Here is a 25,927-nt window from a genome sequence, read left to right as displayed (position 1 = left end):
ACAATCGGCTGTTAGTTTTCCTCAGTCTGTATATAAATGTTTTCTTCAATTTAAAGTACTTAATGCCTATCATAATGGAATAAATTTAATTTAATTAATGTATACTTATCTGCATAAATATACACACATTTACAACGCTTGTATACGCCTTTAGTTACCCAATCTACATTTGTTAACAGTATGTATTATTTTTATTATCTTTGTAAATGTGTACATATTTATGCAATTGAGTGTATTACTACTTTTTAAATTGTGGTTTCAAATTTGTTTTCACTAAGTGTTATTAGAGCGGCCGCTCATCTTTGAATGAACAATCGCTTAACTGTTATGCGATTGTTTTGCAGCCCATTTAACGGTTTAATTCTTCAACTAAAAATCGAATAGTGTACGCACTTTAATCAAAGCGCGACTAAATGGTTGTGCGATAATTTAATCAAAGGTGTGCACGAGCTCTTAAAATACTCTCTTTCGTCAATGCCATATCATACTAATATTATAAATGCGAAAGTTAAGATGGATGGATTTTTTTTTATAACATAAGGTGGCAAACGAGCAAGCGGCCACCTGAAACCGCCAAAATGGCGAAACGACCGCTGCCCATAGACATCCGCAATTGCAGATGCGTTGCCTACCCTTATACGACGGAGGGGGAGACGCACATAAAGAGGATATTTCCCCTTCCTATGCATCTCCTCCACCGTCAAATCCACTTCCTCTTCCCAACCTCTCCTTATAAGAAAAGGGTGGTAAAGAGAAAGGGACTTAAATTAGGCCTCCGGCACCACACTCATCAGACGAAACACGGAATTGCTTCCATTTCACGCCTATCTTCTGTGTGGTCGTGGTATTACACCGGGCGTGCCGGCTCATTCGTGCTAAGATGTTAAAGCGGGCACTACCACTGGATGGATGTTTGTTAGAGTTTGTAGGCTAAATGGCTGGACAGATTTCAATTAAATTCAATATAGCTGTAGAGGGAGTTAGGGATGTCTGGAAGAATACATAGGCTACTCACTTTAGTTTTTATTTATTCCACGAAGAGGGAGTCGCGGGCGAAAGCTAGTGCTTCATAAAACATTTCTAAACCTTTACTTTATAAAGTTCGTGTTTATTATTTTATTCACTTGTGAGCACTTAAATCTCCAGTCTAATGACTTATTTTAAACAATAAATGCACTGAATGGAGTGCACAGAAGGTGAAACGCGGGCAAAGACGCTTTGTCTTGCGACGGCGGTGAGGTCAAAAAGGTAACAAAGGTCCATATTAACATTACGGTGTGAATTACAAATGTTTTCACTTTAACTTACATTTTTATTTACTTACATACATCTATAATAATATTATAAAAAGTAAAGATTTGTATTATTGTATACTAGCTGTTGCTCGCGACTTCGCAAGCGTGAAATTATAAAATAATAAAAAATGTAGCCTATGTTACTCACAGATAAATTACCTTTCTAATAGTGAAAGAATTTTTAAAATCGGCCCAGTAGTTTTTGAGTTATTTCAATACGTACAGAAATACAAATCTTTCCTCTTTATAATATTAGTATAGATATAGAAATTACTCAAAAACTCCTCGGACAATTTCAAAAATTATTTCACCATTAAAAACCTACGTTTTACAAACGCTATGGTTTTTCTACAATTTTTTTCTATACCACGTGGACGAAGTCGCGAGGAACAGCTAGTAATTTTATAAAAAGGAAAGATCTGTATTTATTGAATTTAGTATTTTTAGGATTTAGCTACTTTATCCCTCAATAATATAGACTGTATTTAATACTACATTTTTTTCTAATCAGCGTGGAAGTCACGGGAGAAAGCTAGTGTTTGATATAAAAAATAAATCACAATCATAGTTCATTCTTGAATAAGTTCAATTTGATATTATTTTAGTAACAATTCTGAATAAATTTTGATGTATTAATAATCTGAACTTCCGAACGTTCACCAAGTTAAATTGATTTTATACTTTATAGACAGTTATTTCACAAAACGTCAAAATTAACAATTCAAACCTATTTCAAAACCGTCGAAACGTCATATCCATTTAGACTAACAATTAAATGTTAAATAATGAATATTAATTCATAGAAATAACATAATTATATTCGATAATTCATAATATATTTTTAATAACTGAAATATAGCAGAACTGTTGTGCGATTGTCGATTGTTTCGCAGCCAACTGTTTAGTTGCACAACTAAAAATTGAGTAGTGTAACCTCCATATTAACTCATAAGTATCAGTGCGACTAAACGATTGTAAAATAGTTTTATCAAAGGTGTGCGCGATCTCTTACTATACCTTGATAATAATTCTGTAATTTAAACGATTTATTAATCTTAAAAAGATTACTTTTGATTGTTTAAAATTCTAGATATTTGTGTCGTAAACCTTTGCTCGTTTTTTATTATGATATAAATACTGGCTACCTGCAAGCCTCACTTAACATGCGTTGTAAAAGGCCCAACAATAAAGAACAATTTTATGATAGAACGTGGATGTTCGTAGGTTTATTGGTACGTACAATTTCCTTACTGGTTACAGGTTTTATATCAACGTTCTCATAAAAGGAAGCGTTTATTAGAAAGGTTGGTCAATTAAAGTTATATGGTTATTAGATATCAGAAAAAAGTTCAAGTGTAGAAGAATACGAAAAATTCAGCGAAGAAAAGAGTATGCGAAAAAGTTTGTAAGCTATCTTAATGCCCATATGAAGCGTATTTAGTTCAACGGTCTGTCCTCGGTATTTACAAACCAATACGACTTAGGGTCCTTCAAGCCTATTATTTTTTTATAACATAAGGTGGCAAACGAGCAAGCGGCCACCTGAATCCACGATCGCAGATGCGTTGCCTACCCTTATCCGACGGAGGAGGAGACGCACATAAAGAGGATATTGCCCCTTCCTATGCATCTCCACCACCGTCAAATCCACTTCCCTTCCCATCCTCTCCTTATAAGAAAAGGGTGGTAAAGAGAAAGGGACCCAAATTAGGCCTCCGGCACCACACTCATCAGACGAAACACGGAATTGCTTCCATTTCACGCCTGTCTTCTGTATGGTCGTGGTATTACACGGGGCGTGCTGGCCCTGCAGTGCTAAGATATTAAAGCGGGCACTACCACTGTGAAAATTTCCTCAAAGGCCGGGAACGTAGTAGTTCCTCTGGTGTTGCGGATGTCCATTGGCGTTATTGACCACCTCGGTGTTCTCGCCGCTCGTTTGCCCCCTTTTATTATAAAAAACATCATTTAAAGTTTTGCATACACTAGATAAAATTAATTGAACAGTTTTCTCTTCAATTAAAACTGTCGTAATTCAGCAAATTTTGTAGCTTAACTTTTATAGTACTTTATTTAAAAATTAGATTTTACTTTTTCCTTGCATATTACTTAGACCAAGTGATGAAGTAACAGAAAGTTTACCACAGGCTTTATGCGAGTTAAAAATTATTTTCCATAGCAAAAGCTAATGAATACGCGTTTTTTTATAAAACTATGCGACCGCATGAGATGAGCGTTATATGTTTTATTTAATAAAGAATTTCCAATAAGTTATATATAAAATAAGAATTTATTTCTGCTCTAATAATGTTAGCTGATAGTAAAATGTGAACAAATTAACTTTGTATATTTATTAATGTCTTGGAAAAAAATGTAATTTTCTTATATCAATAATTACAATAAACATTTCACCACAAACCTTGCTATGTTTATTCTCACAGTCGAAAGGTTTTCATTCGTCATCATCTTGCCTGCCTTATCCTACTCCCGTAGGGTCGGCGCGCCGGGTTTTCGTCCTCCAAATAACTCTATCATCCGTCATCTCAGTCATCACTTCCTTCTTGATCATGTCACCTTTCTCTCTAAATCTCTTACTAGGTCTACCTCTACCGGTATGTAAACATTCATAACTAACGTCCTACTTGTTACATGCGATTCATCCCTTCTCATAACAAGCCCATACCATGCTAACCTTTTCTCCTTATTTTCTCAACCACTGAGGTTACTCTCAAACTTCCTCTTATAAGGTTTTCATTCGTATTTTAAAATGTTTCTACAATACGTTTGATACTTTGGATGGCAGCCAATATTATGTGGCGGTAAACAATTTGTATGACACAATATCGCTAAGTCTTGTTACTTTTTTAATTATGCGACTAAAGGTTATGACTCTACAATAGAACTTTTTTTGTTCTTTATTTAATATTACATAAAGTATATGACAAAAAAGATGTTTTGAGTTGTCTTGAGCATTGCTTAAATATTTGTAAAATGAATCTGACTTTTGGGTTTTCTTAAGATATAATCGAAATGTGGACGTATTGAAAATAAATTGATTTTCTCGCTGCATGTATTTCGTAGCGCAGTAAAATTATTCTATAAAATGAATTATTCAAACTAAAACGGATTATATCTGGCTTTCAATATCAGCCCGCAATGCAGCTTTTTGTTAAACTAAACTTTTCGAACGTACAGTTTAATCTAAACGATGTAAGAGCTTAATTGTATTGGAATATATTTAAAAAAATCTATAATTTGCTGCTATCGGTATTCTATTTATTTTAGAGTTTATTGAGGTTTTCTACATAAAAAGTGTTTGGTATAATATTTCAGAAAGTAAAAGTCATTTTTTTTAAATCTTTCTAACCCTTAGGATAAAAGATCCAATATATTTTTTTTATATATAAATATTAGTAGATTTTTGTTAATTTACTAATATTTCCTTTAAACATTCCAACTAAGCTCTAGACTTGTGTTAGTATATGGTTCACGACAATAGTCGAATGGCGGGATTCGAACCCTCGACCGCAAGATCGGTAGTCCGTACCCCAAACCATTAGGCTATTGGCGCTTATTCAATTTGGCGCTTATATTAGGAATAAAGTAATAGGAACTAATACTACTTACATATTTCTTTTATATATATTTTTGTTGTTGTATATTTTATTAGTATTTTTTACTATCCGAATAAAATTAGTAAATACTAACTTACTTCTTTTCCTAAATAACATTGAGCGTTTGATTTTCAATGCAAATTGATGTTACAAAATTTAAATCCCACACGACGTTCGTTATAATACAATTAAAAACATCTTGATTTACACGTCTATAGCAGGAGTCGAAACTTCCCAACGCCAGTTTAATTGTTTTTAATTAAATGTTTCCGTACAGAGCTTCAACTTTTGATAAATATTAGAATTCGTTAATTCCCCGCGGAAATTTCAGCTTCGCCGCGAGCTCAATGCGAAAATAACGATCGAATTATTCGAGAAACGTATCACTCAGAAACAACGTTAATAGGACTGACTGTACAGAATGTACTTAACTCTAACTTAGCTTGTTAATTCATAAATAAGATAATTTAAGTTATATCAAGCGGAACATCACCGTTTTTTGTTGCATACACAAAGTATTTGTTTAATGTTTTATTTTATTTTTTTTTATTGAAAATATTACATGAAACAAATTAAAAAATATGCACAAATATGGCCCCGCAAAAACCATATAATTGGTTTGTCCGAGGGTGCGCTGGTTACAATTAACAATACAACATATGTAGAGTGTCGTAGTGGTATAATCTGGGTATAATCCATTTGTAAAATGCTTTCACAGTGCAGTTGGCGAAAAAATATTATCAAAATAAATTCCTAGTTGACTCGATGCCCAAGAAATTGTATCTTGCGATTCTCCTTAGCTACTATTACATAGGGCTGAAGACCGAAACAATCCCATCTTCAAAAAATCAAATTCCGAAAATTTACCTGTATGTGTGTTGGCAAAACTTTAACTGATAAATACAATTTTGCCTACTCTCGTTCAGTATAAACTAAACAGTTTGATACTTTAGTTTAAACTGTCAGAACTAATCGCCGGTAGCGTAATGCGACATGAAAACAATCAGTTTTTTTTCTATTAAAATACTAGATTTTTGTTAATTTACTAATATTTCATTCCATTCCAACTAAGCTCTAGGCTTTTGCTAGGATATGGTTCACGACAATAGTCGAATGGCGAGATTCGAACCCTCGACCGTTAGATCGGTAGTCAGTACCCCAAACCATTAGGCTATTGGCGCTTTATCAGTACTGCAAATTATAACAGTGAAAATGTTATATTTTATTGGTAAATTATATTTTGAAATCCGTCTTGTGTTTCTGGAGTTTTTCAATTACATATAAAAATCCTCTTCATAATATTAGTATATAAACCAGCGCTGGAAAAATTATGTTCGATCAAGTGGGATAGCATTTCGTTGGGAATTCTCTTCAAAACATAAAAAGCTGGCTTTTGCAATAGCCGAAAGGGGATTCGATGTTAATTTGAAAGAAACCTTTTGTGGGCTACTATTTCATTTCATACGTTCGTTTTAACAGTTTTTCCGCTTTTATGTTGAAAATAAAGTATATCTCTTTTAAGTACACAGTACATTAAAAAAAAAGTTTCGTAGTGTGTTTTCATTGAATTATTCATAACTAGATGATACTAAATAAGGTATTTATAAGTTAAAAATTAAGTTGTAATTATTAAAAAAAAACAATCTATTAAGGGAAGCTTAAGTCTAACTGACGTTTCTTTATTTGAAATCAAAAATGTTCTTTTCTTTGTAAATGTATGACCAATTGGTATGAACCTAAAGTCTGGATGACGTCCAAAAGCTTGTGGCAATAAAGTAGCAATTTGGCCGACACCTCTTTGCTTGTCCATGTTATTTATTCACATCGAAAACAAATTTACAAATGGTTTAGAAGTTCCTACAACTAAGTTTTTTACTTGTATATTTTGAACATTTGTTTCGCTACTATTTATTGAAATATCTAGTTTTTGGTACCGATTTATACTACGATTTATAGATTTATTAGTGTTTGTAGTTTCGACATATCGTACATGATACGTATAATCATAAATAAACCAATCCCTTAGTCATTACTGTCATTAAAAACCTTCTTAACATTAAAAACATAGCTATATTCAAATGCACATTAACATCATCAAATATCATCTTAGTAGTACTTAGAAAAATGTAAAAATATTTAAGTAAGAAACATGCAATATAAAGAAGTACCAGGAACACAGAACAATAGAAGGCAATTACAATCGGACACAATGTACAGAATCGCATCAATTTATCACATTCCTTATTACGTTTCTGAGAAGCCTCGCGCTATCGGCTTGTTCGGATCTACCGCGTTATTACATTCTCTATTGTATTTCCTTTTATTAACTATATACTGACCGACTTGGTTTAGATATGAGTATTCCAGTTATAGACTCGTAACATTTCATACTTCGTTTATTTTATTTTTCGACTTCAAAGCTTACATTTCAGTGTGGAGAATTCAGATTCCATTCAAATGTACTAATGCATTCGTCATCGAGCGTCGGTGGCTCAGAGGTTTAAGCACTTGACTTGTAATCTACAGGTCTTGGGTTCGAATCCCGCCGTGTACCAATGTGATTTTCGATTTTTCGAATTTTCATATGTACATAATTTACCCAACGTTCTTACGGTGAAGGAAAACATCGTGATGCAACCTGCACATATCGGCGAAGAAATTTAAAGATATGTGTGAAGTCTACCAACCCGCACTGGGCCAGCGTGGTTGACTATGGCCTAATCACCCTAATTTAGGGTAGGCTCCGAGGCCCTCGGTGGGGACATATAGTGAGCTGGTGATGATGACAATGATGTACTAATGCACTCATTCATAAATCAGTTAAATCCCATAGTTTATCGTGTAGTAAATGACTTCGTGTCTTTTTCTATTACTAGGGCAACGGATCACTAAGGTGATTATCGAAACAGTCATCCTCTACATTGAAGGAACTGCAGATACGTGGCAATAACTTGACAGTAGTCTTTACAGCGGGCGCGCACATATTACTAAACTATCGCACAACTGCTGTTCGATTGTCGATTGTTTCTCAGCATTCAACTGTTCATTTGTGCAACTAAAAATGGAGTAGTGTGCGCACCTCCATAAGTCCATAGGAATCAAAGCGAAATTAACAGTTGTGCAATCGTTGAGTCAAGGTTTTAGTTAGGCTTTTAGATTACTTAAAGGTCTGTATTTAGTCTAAAATTCTTCCTTGGTTAATACAAAAAGCATGATAATAGTAGATAGCAAACCCTCGAGAAATGAACGCCATGTTTTAATAACGTAAGCGGTACGTTACAGAACTCGTGTCTCGTTATTAAACGTTTCCAGCAGAGTCGAGTATAAAATTAAAATATTTTATACTCTGTCCTGACGCAGTCCACTTTAATGCAAGGGGAATGCGGAAACGGACATTAAATTGTGACTGAAACATACTTATTTCCTTTTGCCAAAATAGTAATAATTTTCAATTGAGTTTGATATTTATATCTATACTAACATTATAAAAAGAAAAGATTACTATTTTTGTATGTATTTAAATAATTTAAAAACTACTAGGCCGATTTTAAAAATTGTTTCACCGTCAAAAAGGTAATTTATCTACAGGTAACAACGGTTACATTTTTTATTATTTTTAATGTCACGAGGGCTAAGTCGCGAGCAACAACTAGTCGTTAATAATTGGAAAATAATTCTCATTAGTCTGAAAAAGTAAGAACGTAACAAATATATTTATTTTAAAAAAGTCTTACAAAAATATGCAACAGGAGACATCTAAATATCTGTTGAATTTAAAATACACTGAGAATTTTAAAACAATATACCTCATGTGTAAAAAATGCAGCTTATTTTCTTATAGTTTTAATAGTAGCACAATAACAGCATTCACACGGTCCCCTTTGGAGTTCACTCGTTCAGTGTAACAGAAACACTCGGAATCGTATTGTTGTCTCTCACCTGCTTACTTTCCCCTTCGTCCTTTGTTTTACATTCCTTTACACCTCTACAGTGCTTAATAAAATAATAGTATTTATTTCAACAATATAGATAAAGGATTTTATTATAAAACTAGCTGTTCCTGTGCGACTTCATCCGCATATAATTATGAAAATTTTATTTCATTATTTACGTCTGTCAAATTATCAATTGCAAATGTCAACATGACATGGCGATGAAAATCTATGGCAACCTTGATTCCTTGATGTTGGCAGCAACTTATGGTCTCTTTCCCACATTAGGGGTATTTTATCCAAAATATTTACCCCCTAAGTTTAATAGCGTGAAAATATATAGCCTAAAGCCGGACGTAAGTGTTGGGCTTTCTATTGAAAAACGAATTATTCAAAAATATGCTTTAATTGCTGAGATCTTAGGCAACAAAAAAGCTGTGTTTACGCTTTATTACAATAGTATACATTCTGGAATTATTTCACGTTCAACGCTGTAGCTAAAACACGATACATACGCTCAATTCCAACAGTTTAACGTGAACAGTCCAACTAGCGGAAATCTGGATGATATATGAATATAATAAATATTTATTTTACCAACAAAAATGATAGAATTCTATTATAAAAACATTCTGTAATTATTTTCTTTATGTCTCATTCTCATCCTCATTGCCGATAGTTCGACTGTTCAGGTTAAACTGTCAGTTAGAATTGAGCGCATGTAGCGTGTTTTAGCTATAACGTTGACCGTGATTTCAGTGATGACTGTGTTATTTTCTACGCGTTATGTTTAACTTTTAGTTATGGACAGAGACTTTATTCTCATAATTATGATAGCATGCTATGACTGTTTTGTTCAAATAAATAATACATAGATTTAATTAAACAACACCATCACAAAATAAAGTTTTTTAATCATCAATTCATACTAATATTATAAATGTGAAAGTTTAGATGGATGGATGTTTGTTAGAGTTTGTAGCCTAAACGGCTAAACGGATTACGATGAAATTTGGTATAGATATAGAGGATAGACTGGAAGAACACATGGGGTACTCACTTTTGTTTTTTATTAATTCCACGCGGAAGGAGTCGCGGGCGAAAGCTAGTGTAATATATATACTTATTTGTATTATAAGCGATATATAAATTGATTGTTTAAAACTAAACAAAGCAAAGAGTCGCTGTTGACATCCCGTGAACCAACACAGCGGAGAACGAAATGAAAATCGTGCTTCCAATGCAATTGAGTGCTGGCGTTCATCTTATTACCTGTTTGCCTGTGGTTACTCAATCTATTCCTACACTTTACAGTTTCACATTTATAGTACAAATTCTTAATTATGACAATGTGACGAGCTCCTTTTAATCCACCTCCTAAACTACATATGTATAGTAAATAATCTAATATTAGTTTGGGAGTGGCTACCATTAATATGGTCTTATTTGTCATGTGTTATTACTAAATACAAAAGACTATCTATAAGTATCACCACGATTTTATTATATGCTAAATTAACTCTTAAATTTTGAAACAAAATTCATACATCCCTGTGCTGGACGCGTCGCTTGTCCGTCCAAATAGCGCGACAAAAACGTCCTCTTCCTGAATATAAAATATCCGTTTGGTATGTTTTGAATTTTAACGAATTCCTTGCACGAATACACTTTTGTGTTGAAACGGAGAATATATGAATTAATCTTACTAATATTATAAATGCGAAAGTTTAGATGGATGGATGTTTGTTAGAGTTTGTTGCCTAAACAAATGAATGGATCTCGATGCAATTTGGCGATGTAGAGCATAGTCTCATGGTAGGTTACCTGCTTTTGTTTTTTTTTTAATTCCCCACGCTCGGAGTCGCGATCAAAGCTAATGTTAAATAAATTAAATACAAACAGCCGAATACTGGATCGAATCTTAAACATTCCGCATCGTAAGCGTAGCTTACAATCTGACAGGTGTCAAATTTTTAATACAATTGGAAATTCAAGCGTAATCACATCACCAATTACCACTATCACCACTTATCACCAATTAATCGTCTCTGTGGTACTTCTTGTAAAGGTTTAATTTTTTTATGATTGTTCTTCAAAATCCAGTTTATGTACAGAATTTTCACATCACGGAACACTTAATAGTTGATTTTTCCTACAATAAATGATACATTGGCCAAAAGTCTTGTGAAAATTATTCTCTGATAACGTATCTTATTCAGTAGATGTCAGAATTCATATATTCCTTTAGGAATATCAATACGCGCACTCTTTGATATATTGAATTGAATTACAATGAATTCGCTGACGTCTCTATCTTACTATTTTAAAGATAGAGATATCAAAAGGAATGTATTTCCTACCTTTTTTTTAGGAATTTTAAGGTTATATAGTAAAGTACACTAAGGACATAAAAGTGACACATAGCGTTCAGAAATTAATAATGAAATTCCGTTGTCGGCCACATTAGACCGTCATTTCAAACTTTTCAATAAACATGCCGAGCTAAGCTTAGTGCCACATTATCGAATTATCTACAAAATTACATTAACAACTATTTATTAAATAACTACTATATACGGTGAAGGAAAACATAGTGCTGTAACCAGCACATATGTGCAGAAATTAAAGATTTGTGTGAAGTAAAACTGCTGTGACAGCGTGGTTGACTATGGCCTAGTCAACTCTAACTTAAGCTTGGCTTCTACCCCTAAGTCGAGACGTATGACATAAAATGCTTTACTAAACAGGTTTAGAAATACCGATACTTTTAAATAAACAATGGCATAGGACACCTGGATGATGATATTAAGAAACCATCCTCGCAACTGTTACGCAAATATTCCTGACTAACTGTTGCTTGTGACTTCGTTCGCGTGTAATTAAATAAATTAAAAATATCCTATGCTAATGACTGATAACGTAGCTTTTTATTAATGGAAGAATTTTTGGAATCGGCCCGGTAGTTAGTAAGCTACTTCAAGCCATACAAAAATACAAATCTTTCCTTTCGATTACATTAATTTAGATAAGAGTAGGTTAGATTGTTTGTTCTGATTAAAAACATACCAGGAGTCAGTTTTAATTTGAAGTGTGTAGGATGTAATAAGACAGAGCCCAAGACTGAGCAAGCTGGCGGCGTACTGTGGACGCCCTCTGTCCCACTTTGGGGACATAGGAATAGAAGAGAGAGAAGAGAGAGGATATAATAAGTATAAGTAAAACAACATATATTATATAAATCAGATTGCTTTATTTTTTTATTTTTATACAAATCGAATACTACTTACGATAGTCAATTTTACGAATAAACATATTTACCCGTCGAGTTTAATATTTTTTTTTACAAATTTACCTTTTTATCTTTTAAAACGTTCTTATTATATAAAACCTCCATAGGGGCTTTCTTTATTATAAACTTACATTAAAATCGGTTGTATTTTATTCAGCTTAACTGCAGTCGTATATTTTAATAATTATTTTATTAATTCTGACTATAATTAAGCCACAGGAACACAATATGGAGTATATTTATGTGACAGTTACAAAAATAATTAATGTGCTATACAAAATGGCGTATATCGGCTAGAAAATAATATTTTTCATGTATAAACAAAACCCACATGCGTGAACAAGCATATCTCGCATATTTATAACAAAAAACATTATATATTACATAAAAACTTTATAAAAACAAAATTATAAAGATATTTCAAACTGAACTACTGACAGATGTACGTAGATGTGTGTCAATATAATTTGTACGTGTGAATTTATTATCTTCTATCTATAGATATAATAAAATTGGAGTGTCTGTTTAAAATGTCAAAAGATATTCTCGATTTTGGGAAGATATTAGCATTGCTGATAATAAAAAAATTTGTCTGTCTGTCTGTCCTCAAGCCACGTTTGTTTCGCGTAAAATCCGAAACGGCTGGGCCGATTTGGACCGGATTTTTACTGAAGGGTAGCTGACATATACTGGCATATTATAGGCTACTTTTTTAATTTTGCGCTGTCAAAATGTCGTAACAGGTGGTCCAAAGCGCTAACGAAGATTGCGGGCGACAGCTTGTAGTTAATACAATGTAAAATTTGTGTATTGAAACGTGTTTCCACTAAGTAATGAAAACTTAAATATATTATAAATAGTAGGTAAATGAGTACTTAAGTAGTAAAAGGTATACAATATAGAGGAATATATTGGAACTGCATATTAACATAAACGTTTGGTAGAAAATAATATATTCAATATTACATGTTTAAAATATGTACCGTTTGTAATTGTTTATTCCGTATTTTTTTTACTAAAATGCTTTATATTACCATAAATAATTCATTCTTTTATCTATAAATTAATAAACGCCTCTATCTAGCGTGCTTGTAAAGTTTGTAACTAAAATGAGTGTCCCAATATATTAAATAAATAAACTCTTGAAATGTGGGAACCGTGAAAAATGTTTCAATTTTACAAGGTTTTTTGAAATACAGAGATAGAGTTAAGAATATACACGACAGTCCAAAATACCTGTTTTATTATTAAAGCATTTCGTTACGGTTGTGCAGTATTGATTAATGTTTGTATGGAAAGAAATTAATGTTATCTAATGGCCACTTAGGGTCGCCCTCAGTGTATGAGAAATATGTAGTAGGACTGTAAATAAGTAATTAACAACTGTAAGTTGAATTTCGCTTAAGAATCGAATTAAATACAATTGATTTGTTACTGTTCGTATCGTAACTTAACATTAACTTAAAAAATACCATAAAAACATTTTTTATAATTTATGGTTCTTAAGTGTATGTTAAAAACTTGTTAGTTTGAGTTAAAAAGTGTTTGTAAATATAAAAATTGTGAGGTAAGCTGTATGAATAAAAATTAAATATATTTTATTACTGTCAAATTAATTATTGTTCAGTTTTTATACAGATAAAATAAAATTATACTAGTAGTTTATTATGTGGCATTTTTTTATATTAATTATCAGTGCGATGTCGGCAGTAATGTTATGGTAGTTGATTTTCTTAAAGACAATGTGCAATAAAAAGTATTTTTCTTTGAGTCTTATCGTAAAATATTATGCAACCCAAGTCATACGTAAGTTGATTACATTAAATCATTGTCCTGTTACAATAATTACAGTAAAAAAAACAATAATTATAAAAACATTGGAGTAAATATCTAAAATATACATTTATTGTGTATATTTCGGAACAAATCAATTACATTGACTGGCTACATTTGTTTGAAACTTTCAACTCAAATAAAGTATGTCCGAAACTAAAAATGCAGCGAAAAAATATTAAATGATTTTGTTAGATTTGTACATATTACACTAACCTGGTTCCAGGTGGGTATTTATTTATTTTATTTTAAAGTAGACTTGTTCTACAATTTTATTTGTATAATTTATTTAACATTGCACCGAAACTCTCGGCTTCCTAAATTGTTTCACAACCTCTCGTTAATATATTTTTATTTTTACTTTAATTAAAATAGTTATTATTTATTTAATTGGCTGATAAGCCCTGATAGTTACGGTACAATGTTCCGTTCGTAATTTTTAACAAAGAGTCTAGTTCGTTTTTTTATATTTATTTTACAATAAAATTCTTAACTTTATCCTCTATTTATAACCCTAAAAATCCAACGTAACACGTTATTATAAATCCTATTTTTTGGCACTAACAAATCTAGTTAAAACATGTCAATTGATTTTACAATTTTCGTTTTAGTAACCAATTTCGAATGAAAAGTACAATTTTAGATATGCCCTTCTAATTAATAAAACAATCAAAATAACCTAAAATGATTGCTGATGCATTCCAGCATCTAGGAGTTAAGAAATATTATTTTAGTATCCAACAAAATTAGTCCACTTTCAAATAAATTACATCAAAAAACGTATCTTTAATTAACAAATCAATACTTAACTTACAAAACATTACATTGAAAACATCAATTTAGATCACAAAGAAAAGTCAAACGCACAGTCGAATCAAAACAAAACATAATCGATTCTTGAAAATGAAAAATCGATTCGCATCCGAGAGAACACATCGAGATAATAATCCTATTTAATTACTATTATTGGTGAGCCTCCGAACCCCTTACTCTAATTATTTTATTAATTTTCGATAGACTATAATTTACGGACACGACATTCACTAGTCTAACACGACACCTAAGAGCGAAGTTGAGGAACGGACATAGACAAAGATGTGAGAAATATGAACTCTTTAAAGGTTAAGATATACCTAGAACTACATAAGTGCTAAAGGGTAACTACACAAGTTACGTCACGTCGGAACTTTAAGCAATTTTTATTATAACTATTAGAGGTGTAGATTGACTCCGTGTGCAAACTCTAAAAGAGCATATTCAGAAAGCAGGATATGAATTACGTTCAAACGAAGAAGAAAATTGCGTAGATGGTTGTTTTAGATTTATTTTGGAAATTACCACGCTGTACTTTCGTTTTTTTATATATTTTTCAACTAACATTTAAGACCAAAAATCGCGTAACTTCATTTACTACTCTAGGATGTATACCTCGAATGGTTAATTAATAACGATATTTAATTACAATTATTTTCCGTTATAAATGTAACAGATTCTCTTAATCTAAACATGGAATACACGATGTTTTTTTATTTAATCATAAATAAATGATTAACTGATTAAAGAATACATCATTTATTTTATCCATTCATACATTTATTTGTATATTTAAAGTTTCTATATACTTTATTTATCTATATTTAATTTGGTTCCTTTTAATTGTTGACTTTACATCAATTCCATAAACAATTCCCGGCCTTAGGTAAAGTTTTAATGGTTTTGAATGGTCCTATATAAACAATGAACCGATTAATTAAAATTAATGTTCTTTTAAACAGAAAGTCAAATATTGTGAGAGATATTGGATACAATATATACAGCACTTAATACCCTAAGGCGTTTCGACGTTAGTGATCCCTCATTTTGCTTTTGTAAAAAAAATATTATGTTAAAACAACTTAATGAGAACGAATAAATTAGCTTATATAATATTTTCTACATGTAAAATTAACTATTCAGTTTCTATTCAGTATTTACGGTATCATTCGTTTGAAAATTCAATCCAATTCCCTCAAAAACATACCCTACTTAGTCATTATCTTCCAGCGTTAACAAAACCATTTTTATTATACATTTAATCTCAATTATCATTATAATTATAATCTTTAACAAATTATAATCAACATTTATCTGTATAACATTTTCTAGTCAACATCACATTTTTCAATAATTATGCTGGACTTAACTAGGCTATGTAAACGATTACAATTCTTATTTTTAACGTCTTTAGACAGAGTTAATGATGACGTGTGCGTTTGAACCACGTTATAAGATAGTATATAAATAAATAATTATAATTATAGTAAAATTAGTTCTCTCGTACTTGAGTTTGTCCGGTTTGCTCACTGCACTATAATATGCGGCGCGGAGAGCAGCACGGCGACCGTCGCGATGATTGTGAACAGAGTGAACACGAACAGGCAAAACCTGGTGACAAGCAGATGTGTGAAAAAATGGCGCATGATTCTTGAAGTAGCAAACTTTGTCCAAAGTTTTTAGGATTTGTCTAATTCTATCAAAAAAATTGAAAACAGTCTGTTTAAACTTAATATTACTTTCTAACAAAACTATTTTCATTTTCAAATTGACCACATGGACTTTAGTTAGATTTTGTAATTAATTAAAAAAGCTAATTTATTGCTTCTTAAACTAAATAAAGCTAGATATAAAATTAAAAATCGTTTAATTTCATGTTAAACTACATACCTATCAACAACCATCGCGGCGAATTTCCAATCACTAATAAGTTCAGCTTCTTCATCAGCCTTCTTCATCCTAGCTGTGATGAACTGCAGCTCCCTCAGGATGAGGTGTAACTCGCGGTGGTGGCTGCCCAGCCCACCCACGTCTTCCATGGTGGATGGGCGCACGAACGATCGCCGGAAGTCCGTGCGGAATATCGAACACCTGGTTTAACAAAGCCAGTTGCCAGTTGTATCGATTTTAACTTTGCTAACTTTATTTCCCTTTGTACATCGAGAGCGCTTATCTAGCTTTTGTTGTGTACGTGTTTTAAAATGTATCATGTTTTAAAAGAAGAAAAGTATTCTACTCTAGTAATAGATAATGGCAGCATTTTCTCTAACAATTTTATCTGATAGCTTTTCTAAAGCGCCTTCGAAAATTACTTAAACATTTATGTTAAAAAACAACTTATAACTTAAATCAATACTAAGGTAGGTAGGAAGAGACTTAAACTAGCCTAACATCATCATCATCGCCTCAATTAGATTACAAGTTCATTGCGCTAACAACGGTTAACTTAAACCTAACTTAAATAAACGCACATTCAAGATTATTATTTATTTTTACCCTGGCCCCAAGTTCCCCGTTGACGCGGTGCTATTGGGCGGCGGTGGCGCATGTCTGAAATCATCGTCGATGTCCAGAACATTCGCCAGAAGCGACTTTGATGACCGCTCCTTTAACTCCAACTCCCTCATCCTGTTCGTCATCATTATCGTCTTCCGAGTTATCTTCTTCCCCGGCCTCGACATCCTCAGGATCCATGGCAACCATTGCAGGAATACTGTCTTTATCTGTGGGATTCAGTTAGCTTCAATATTTAGTAATCATTTCTATTTTTGAGTAAAATGAACCGTGACAAAATTGTATGGAGAAAAATCTTCTTAACTGCCCTGTGATGCTGAATATGGTAAATGTTTTGATGTAAAAAATGACACAATAAAATAATTCAATACTTTTATGGTTTCCCTAACATGTAACTAAATGATCCATTAGGAATACATAACTTTTTGGGCTTTACGATTACAATGGAACACTACTCAATTTTAATATTTCTTACCCATTGAGGCATCTCGTGTATATCAGCTGTCCTATGATGGTAATTCAGTACGACCACTGTCAGCACCACTGACGAAGCCACCATAAACATGATGCAATTGAAGTACGTTCCTGCATCACAAATATTTCGCTGTACAAATGTCCTACTAAGCTTATCATCAATAAAACAACAGCTATAAACTAAAATACCTCAATAGTCAAATATAGTGGTAAGTATATTAAATTATTTACTTAAATACAATCGAAATGATCATTGTGAAAAGTAAATTCAATAAGGAGAAAATTAGGTACATGTTTAATTTGATTTTTAATAGCATTTTATTACACTATTTTAATACAACATCAAAAGCGTTCATGCATTCTATTTTATTCATGCTATTGTTATTAAAATCACAGTGTTACTATAATTTGACGTAGATGTTGAATGTAAAATATTATCCATACATTAGTCACAAACACGTCAAAATATAAGCATTGTATTAATTTTTAAGTAAAACATTTGTTAATGTCATCCAAAAAATACTTCTTAATTAAATATTACCTTTTACAACTTAAAAGAACCTTAAAATGTTGATTATTAATTTAAGAAATAGATATAAAAAGAGATGCAGTTGTATGAGATAATGTTCACATTGACAAAGGAACGGTTATATTAAAAGTATTAACTAATCCATTATCTTCATTATCAATAGACCGGTCCTTTGACAAGTTTGATGTAAAGTTGAACTTTGGAGTGAAATTTTAAAGTTATAGACAGACCAGGCAAAGTAGCTAGAGCCGATGTTCGCGAGATACTTGGAGACTGGACCCTCCCTACCCGCATCCACTTTGTTGATTACAATCGCTGTTTAACTTCAACACATCCTTTTAGATAACTACAAGCGTAACCAGTCCTAGGTAGCATTATACAAATTTCAAACTAGGAGAGTTGTGCGTTAATAATTATTTAGTTTATTTACTTCGTCCTATTTAACATGCTTTATGACGTCAGTAGTCACAAATTTATTAGATGTATTAAGAGCGCACTTGACAAATGAATGAAGGAACTAAAGAGTGATACAGTTGTTTGGAGGAACAGAGCTGGCTGAAGGCAGAAAAGAAATGATTTATTTTAACACATTACAAGAGTAATATCAAATGGTAATCAAGAGTATTTTCAATAGATTTAGAGATTCAATAGAAATTTAGAGCAAATATGATTTGAATAGCGCTTCTAGTGCAATACGTCTATATCACGTGTTGTCAGAGCAGGAAGAAATGCCGAAGCATAGGAATTTCCAAGACGAATTTGCATTTCATAATTTGAAAAAAATCTATGCTGTCCTTCGAATTTAAATCATTCAAGCGATAATTGCATTCTATTTAATATTTCATTTTAAATAAGATTTTATAAATGGCAAGAGGAATATTGTTTAGTTTTGTTTTCTGTTTATAAAATGTTCGAGCGTAAATAATATCCCTCGTTAGCCATCCACTCAGTTTGCTTTAGATCAGGCTATTCACAATTATTTATTGAAATTTGTTTATTACTAGTCATTTTTGCTGTAAACGCGAGTTTCTCACCTATTAGGGGGATCGCCTCTGAGGTTTTAGTGATGACGTGTCCCACCAATAGAGAGAAAACTGTTTGCGACAGGAGAATTGTTACACCTGCAAACATCAATATTACATTCTATGAAAAACAAAGTGTTCTAATCAATCGCATAACCTTTAGCTCTAAATTTTCATCCGCATGACAGCGCAACTCTGGACAAAGACGTTTCCTGTTTGTGTGCTGAGTTGGTAACGGGGGCTCAAGAGAAAACATAAACGAAACAAAACAGAGTAACCATGCAAATACTAGTTTTATAGTTTATATAAAATCATAATTATTAATAACCTTATTTATGCGCAATAAATATAATTTTAGAAACGATTTTAATATTACACCACCCACCCTCCAAGTATCTAGGACATCGCGCGACAGATTTAACAGTAAATAAGGCATAGAAATAGATAAAAAGCATTAACACTCAAATTAAAAATAACACATACTTTGCACCATGGAATCGATTGCGTGTCCTATGGCGTTGAAAAGATAGAAGAAAATCACTGTGAAACATAGTGCTGAAAAAATTGTGGACTTACCTTTGCGGTTCCATTAATATACTCAGGCATTACGAAATCCGAATATTTGAAATTCATGCCATGCTTCACATTTATACTTTTTTAAATTGTAAATATTAAATATGTGTCTTTACTTTGAAATCATTAAATTTAAGTTACAATGAAATTGTTAATAGTAACAAATGTTGGCAGAAATGTTTTATAACAGAGATATATGTATAAGTAAAGTAACACGATATCGATTCCAGCGTCAATGTAAAAACGAATACATGAAGAATGTGTTATCGCAATACTGAGAACAAAGCATTACTATAAGCACAATATAGTGTAAGTTATGTGTTATTTTTAGGAGTTTAAATATTAAATTAAATTATTTAGTTCAAAGAGTTGTTAATATACTTAATTTACTCCTTGTAATGTTTTAAAATATTGAAGTTATAAACAAGAAAATCAGATAGAATGAAAATAAAGATAGGTGATAAAAATGAAGTGAGAAAACAGAAAATAAATCGGAGACAGTAGGATCGGTTGATGGTCAGGTGTGGGTAGTGTACCTAACAGGGGAATGGCGTCGGAGACCTGCGGCAGGGTCTCAGCTACCAAGTTGAGGAACACCGTCAGCGATAGTAGTATAGTGACTCCTGAAATCAAACACAGTGTTAACCCTACTGGATGCATGACCCCGACTTCGTTTCATCCAACACAACTCTCCGTGGAAACTGGCTTTTGTCTTTTGGGAACGCAATGTGTTGTGATTTCATTGAACAATGAACTCTAACGTAAATGTATCTATGACCAAATCACTTACCTACGCTTTCTATTTTCTAGGGAGGATAGGAATTCACTAACAAAGACGGGAACAGTGAAAACAAACTCTAGAAAAAAATCTAGCTTTTCGATTTGCAGTGCAAGATGCTTTCACATTGAAAAATATCTCTCAAAAACCCTTTATCACATTAAAATAACACTCAAAAATTAGACAAACAAAAATGGTCCAAGATCGCATCCTTGTGGAATCCTAAGAAACTAAAGTTATCACGTGCATTTCTTGCTGGTTTACTTTTAAAATACCTATCAGGGGAATGGCATCCGATGTTGTAGGCATCTTTTCAGCTACCAGGTTGAGAAAAACTGTTAACGATAATAAAATCGTAACACCTGTCGGCACAAACAAAATCATAAATCAAAATGAATTTTGTGATCACCAAAAAGTGAAACAAGAAAATGACTACACTCGAAATTACAAGAACCCGGAGAAATAATTTTCTTTTACTTGGTTGGCTAAAAATTTAATTAAGCAGGACAATGGCTCGCTATTATTTTTTGTTAAAATTGACGACGACGAGGCTAATAAATACAACCATGTTAGGAAAAAAAAACTGTCTCCTAAAACTCTATCTACCTTTTACATTTCCCCTTCGCATAACTCAAGTCCTAGTTTTATTTATGCGAGCGTCAGATACGGCATTTGAAATTCTAAAGCACATTTCCATTAAATAGTGACTTCCAGGAGAAATAGCTTCGATTTAGCATGAAAATATCGAAAACTCCCGCTATTCATATTGAAAAGTTGATACCGAGTTAGCATGAACGGTGAATAAAAAAATTTTAAAATTTTTCACAAAATATTTCTAGTTAATAGCATCTGAGAGACAAAGTCTACTGTATTTAATGTATTGCACCTGGTTAATTTGTAGGTAAAAAACATAACCAATAATCTATGAACATGGAAGAATCAGTAAGAGATACAGATGAAGGTAACATGGTAGAAGATAGTAAAAACAACTGACCGAGTGTTAATTTCTCTCCCGAATCCGGTGGCAGAGTGAATCCGAGGAGCGCCATTGATGAGATGAGTACACACGGAACTATTAAGTTGAAGAAATAGTACAACGTTCTCCGGCGTATCATAATAGTAAAGGTGACATCGACGTAGGGTTCAGGACAACACGCGTACGTTATTGTATTCTTCTTTCCAGGCATCCCTACAACGTAATTATAGAAGTTTATACTAATAAAAATGCTAATAACTATTAAAATCTTGTTGATATAATAATTGTTGAATATACTTGCCTATTAAATACCATTCTCCGTTCGTTATAAAATCTGATAAGTCACCTCCAGATTCATCTTTGAGCACCAGATCCAACTGTCAGATTAAACACAGTGTTAAAAAACGCGAATGGACGTAAATAAAACTGATATTCTAAAAAAAAATCATGCGAAAAATACTACGTTAGGTAATCCGGATTTCTCTCAAGCGTTTGGAAAATGTGAGAATAATTATTAAATAGTGCAGGTCAATGCTGGATAATCGGCATGCACAGTTTGTAACCTATATTCTGCCACGATACGGAAAATACGCCGGAACAAAATTATCATAATCTGTATGGAATTTTTGGTGTTATTTTAAATTTTCCAGTACACGATTTTACAACTAAAAAATTTATCTAAACTCATGCAAATACTTACTTTGGTGACGGCAATTAAATTTTTAACTAAGTACATTTTTAACATTATCCACTTCAACACAATAAGTGTACGTTCATATTATAGCCACACATAAACTTTTTTTTAAATCATTCCAATTGCTAATGTTATTGATTAAAAAAAACAACAATTGTAGCTAAAAGAGTGAAAGAAAAATGCTGTAAAGCCTTTACGAAATGTTTTTATTTTACAAAACAATCTTTCGATTCATATTCAATTTTTTGCGTATAAGCTTTACATTATACAAAGGATATATTGAAATTTACTAAATCTATTTATTAGGAAATGATTTTAAACTATTATATTTGTAACTTCGTAAGTTTTAAGGCGTATCCGTATGGCAACATAGTGATGTATACTTCAGTAAACAGTGCTAAAGTATATAGAATGTTATTGCACCATGCAAAATAGTACATACAAAACTTTAAGGATACTAGTATCCTTCAGGTTTCTCACATGGTTCCCTTATCCCTATCGTTTCATTAAGACGGTCGTCCACAGCGACTTCCGGAGCGAAGCAGACGCGATAGAATAACAATCATCGTATTCGAAATTTAAAGCTATAGTGTGAAATTCTGCACTTGAAACTACAGTCTGTCTATGACTCATGAGCGAGTATTAAGTCGAGCAACCACGAAGCGTATGCGTAGCTATAAAAGTTACTATGGGCGACCAACCTTAATGCCTTTCTATATCGTTGCAGTTGAGTGTTTGAAATTTCTAAAAATCCATATTGGAAGAAAAGATGTTAAAACTTTAATAAGATTACTACTGAAGTAGAAATAGTAACAAAAATATTAGCTCAAGAAACTTTTTATTTTGAACATTATGAAATACTCTTAAGTTGAAGTATTAAATCAACGCCAGATGGCTCTAGTAATTGAATTTTAATTAAAATTCTTGCCAAAGATTAGAGTAATTAAATCATAAATTACATTTGAAATTTATCATATTGTAATTTAAATTGTTTATTAATTTCGTATTTATGAAGCGTCTTGGTTTAGATTCTTACTGCTGCACATAAAGTCTATACCTTAAGAGTTATTATAAGGGTCTCTGTTAGTAACTCTAAGTGTAGCAGTTAGATGAAGTTAAAGTATGGAATCTGACCAAGAGGCTATACCTGGTTGCCGTCATATGTCCAACTACCGAACTTCATGTCACAATGCTGGTCGTCGAAGGGGAACCAAGTGATGTCTATCTTGCATGTGCTCTTGAAAATGCCCGGGGGCACGTACAGGCAACTGCCGTTGCTTCTGACCACCACGTTCGTCTGGTACGTCCCGTCAAAACCCTCGTCAGCACTATACCAATAAGAAATACCTCATCCAGTATCATTATTATAACAAATCGAACGATATAACGATTACATATCGATCGAATCGTAGTCAATATAATAAATAACTTCGTGGCATCAAAGTTACTTTTAAGTAATATAGAATTTAGTCAACTTCTTTGACTGTCTCTACTATGTAAGATACCCTAAAGTATGTCAATATTATTTTGTGAAATTAATAGCAATTAAATTACTATTAATACGAAATGTATTTGTTTGCTTTGTTGTTTTCAACAATCGAATTTAATAGTCTATCGGATTGTATTCTTTGGATTTAATTAAACTTTCCCCAGAAAGCTTTAAGCTTAGAATGTTGTAAAAAGAATTAGCGCCCGCCCTACGAATGAATTAAGTAAATCCGCACAGTCCCATAAAATCGTAAATAAAACTTTGAAAGCTTTCTTTAATCAATAAGGAATTTTTATTTAGTGGAAAATTCGTAATCTTTTTAATTAAGATTTTAACAATGATCAAAGCATATATTTACAATATGTTTAATATTATGTTTATTTTATGATAAGATTAGCGCAAAATGAATTAATATATATAAAAGATTGTGAATACAAAGAAGTTGTGATATAAAGAAATGCATTTTTTAAGATAAATGTTATTTTTTTAATATAAGGTTAAAGCAGAAAAAAATCTGAAGCGATTTATTTTATTTTTATTTTAGTACTGTTAAGGTTTTATCAGGGACGGTTTATTCTGCAAAATCAATGGCAAATTTTATGGTAAAATTTTAAATAATAAAATAAAATTTATTTACCATCGACAACCAAAGATATCATCCCTTCGCTTTTACAGATTTGTACATATTGTTTCTCTTTTAATTAAAAAAAAACAATAATGTTTGTTTTTAAAATTTAACATCTGAAAAGCGAAACGATGATTGTGGTAATTCAAATCAGCGGCAAGCGTACCATGTATATTTATCTGTTATATGGCAACACAAGTAGGATTTTTAAGAGATAATCCTCACCTACTGTGTTGTCACATTAAAAAAAATTAAAAACATCTTTAGTAGTTATTATAAATTTTAAAAAGAAAAATGAAATATATACAGAATGTAATTTATACATGCATTAAAAATACCAGTAAGTGCTTTTAAAAAATAAAAGAAAATATTTTATAAGATAGTTTAAATATCTATTTAAAAAAAAAACGTTTTCTTTATTTATTTCAGTTGGTAAACTAAACTAATCCAGAGATGTCGAAACAATGAAAACAAAGCACATGTTTGTGGCTGTAAATAGTTGGTACAAAAAGTCGTGTTTGAAATTCTTCGTCGACAGTAGCGCCCTCTGTGGTCTGCAAACTGAAAATACAAGAACATTTACACCGCATTTAGTTGGTCTGCGAACTCCGTTTAAAACTGGGTTCTAGATTGCATTGTTTTGGTCACAAGATTTACTAATCCGTTAAACTTCCCTTTAAGTCAATGATTTCTATCGCCTTTTATACTTATAATATTTGAATTTATTTGATTCAAAATTAGAACATAATGAACATTTAAAAATAAGGACGCAACACTCCTATCTATCAGAGAATCTTACAAAAAAAAATTACTCACAACACACACACTTCCCAATAAAGACTACAAAACTGGATCTCAACAAGGTAGCAAGCGATTGGCGTCGTCGAAAGAAAATAATGTCAGTGGCGTGTTGTGTACCACGTAAGTTGCTTAGAGTCTATAAGTAGCCTTCTGTACGAAGAACCTTATTAGTCATTTAATTTAGTTACAAGAAATCTTTGTATAAACTGAAAACTCTAACAAATTACATCAAACGCTTGACCAACGAGGAAGTACCATCTAGAAAAACTTTACTAGTGTTAAACCAAAGATGTGAAAACAAATTATTTACGAACACAAAAGGAAATCCCGAACGTAAAACATCGTTTGACAAAATCCGAACATTAACAATTGAAAAGGGGCGAAAAGATTTCGCCGCAAATTCACTACAAGTGTCCGTACTTTCTCGTGTTGAATGTATTCATGAATGGTAGACATGTACAGTCAGGGCAAATGGCGGTGTTCCACTTTAAAAGCTACAATCGCTTAAACATTTTGTAGTGTTATTATATTTAGCATAACTTAAAATATTAATAAAAGTAATGGAAAAAAATGAATAAATGTAATAATAAATAAACTTTTTAATAAAAAAACAAAACCGACTTCCAAACAAAATACACGAAAAACAAAACAAAAGGCACTAAAAACAAAACAAAAT

General features: G+C 32.1%; 1 protein-coding gene across 1 annotated transcript in view; it reads right to left on the bottom strand.

Annotated features, from left to right (window-relative positions):
- Window positions 1-15,822: 15,822 nt before the first annotated feature.
- The window catches only part of LOC106099292 (neuronal acetylcholine receptor subunit alpha-7-like), a 74,755-nt gene continuing 64,650 nt past the window's right edge, over window positions 15,823-25,927 (bottom strand). Inside the window, exons 5-12 of the mRNA XM_013277795.1 lie at window positions 23,484-23,664; window positions 21,944-22,019; window positions 21,661-21,855; window positions 20,425-20,511; window positions 17,766-17,875; window positions 17,273-17,499; window positions 16,667-16,867; window positions 15,823-16,387 (exon numbers count right to left, since the gene is read on the bottom strand). Coding sequence (XP_013133249.1) covers window positions 16,303-16,387; window positions 16,667-16,867; window positions 17,273-17,499; window positions 17,766-17,875; window positions 20,425-20,511; window positions 21,661-21,855; window positions 21,944-22,019; window positions 23,484-23,664 — 1,162 coding nt within the window. The 3' untranslated portion in view covers window positions 15,823-16,302. The remainder of the gene's footprint in view (window positions 16,388-16,666; window positions 16,868-17,272; window positions 17,500-17,765; window positions 17,876-20,424; window positions 20,512-21,660; window positions 21,856-21,943; window positions 22,020-23,483; window positions 23,665-25,927) is intronic.

This window comes from Papilio polytes, unplaced genomic scaffold (assembly GCF_000836215.1).
Source record: "Papilio polytes unplaced genomic scaffold, Ppol_1.0 DF824135.1, whole genome shotgun sequence".
Lineage (NCBI taxonomy): Eukaryota > Metazoa > Arthropoda > Insecta > Lepidoptera > Papilionidae > Papilio > Papilio polytes.
Note: the sequence above shows the minus strand (reverse complement) of the source record. Positions and strands in the feature narration are given on the sequence as shown.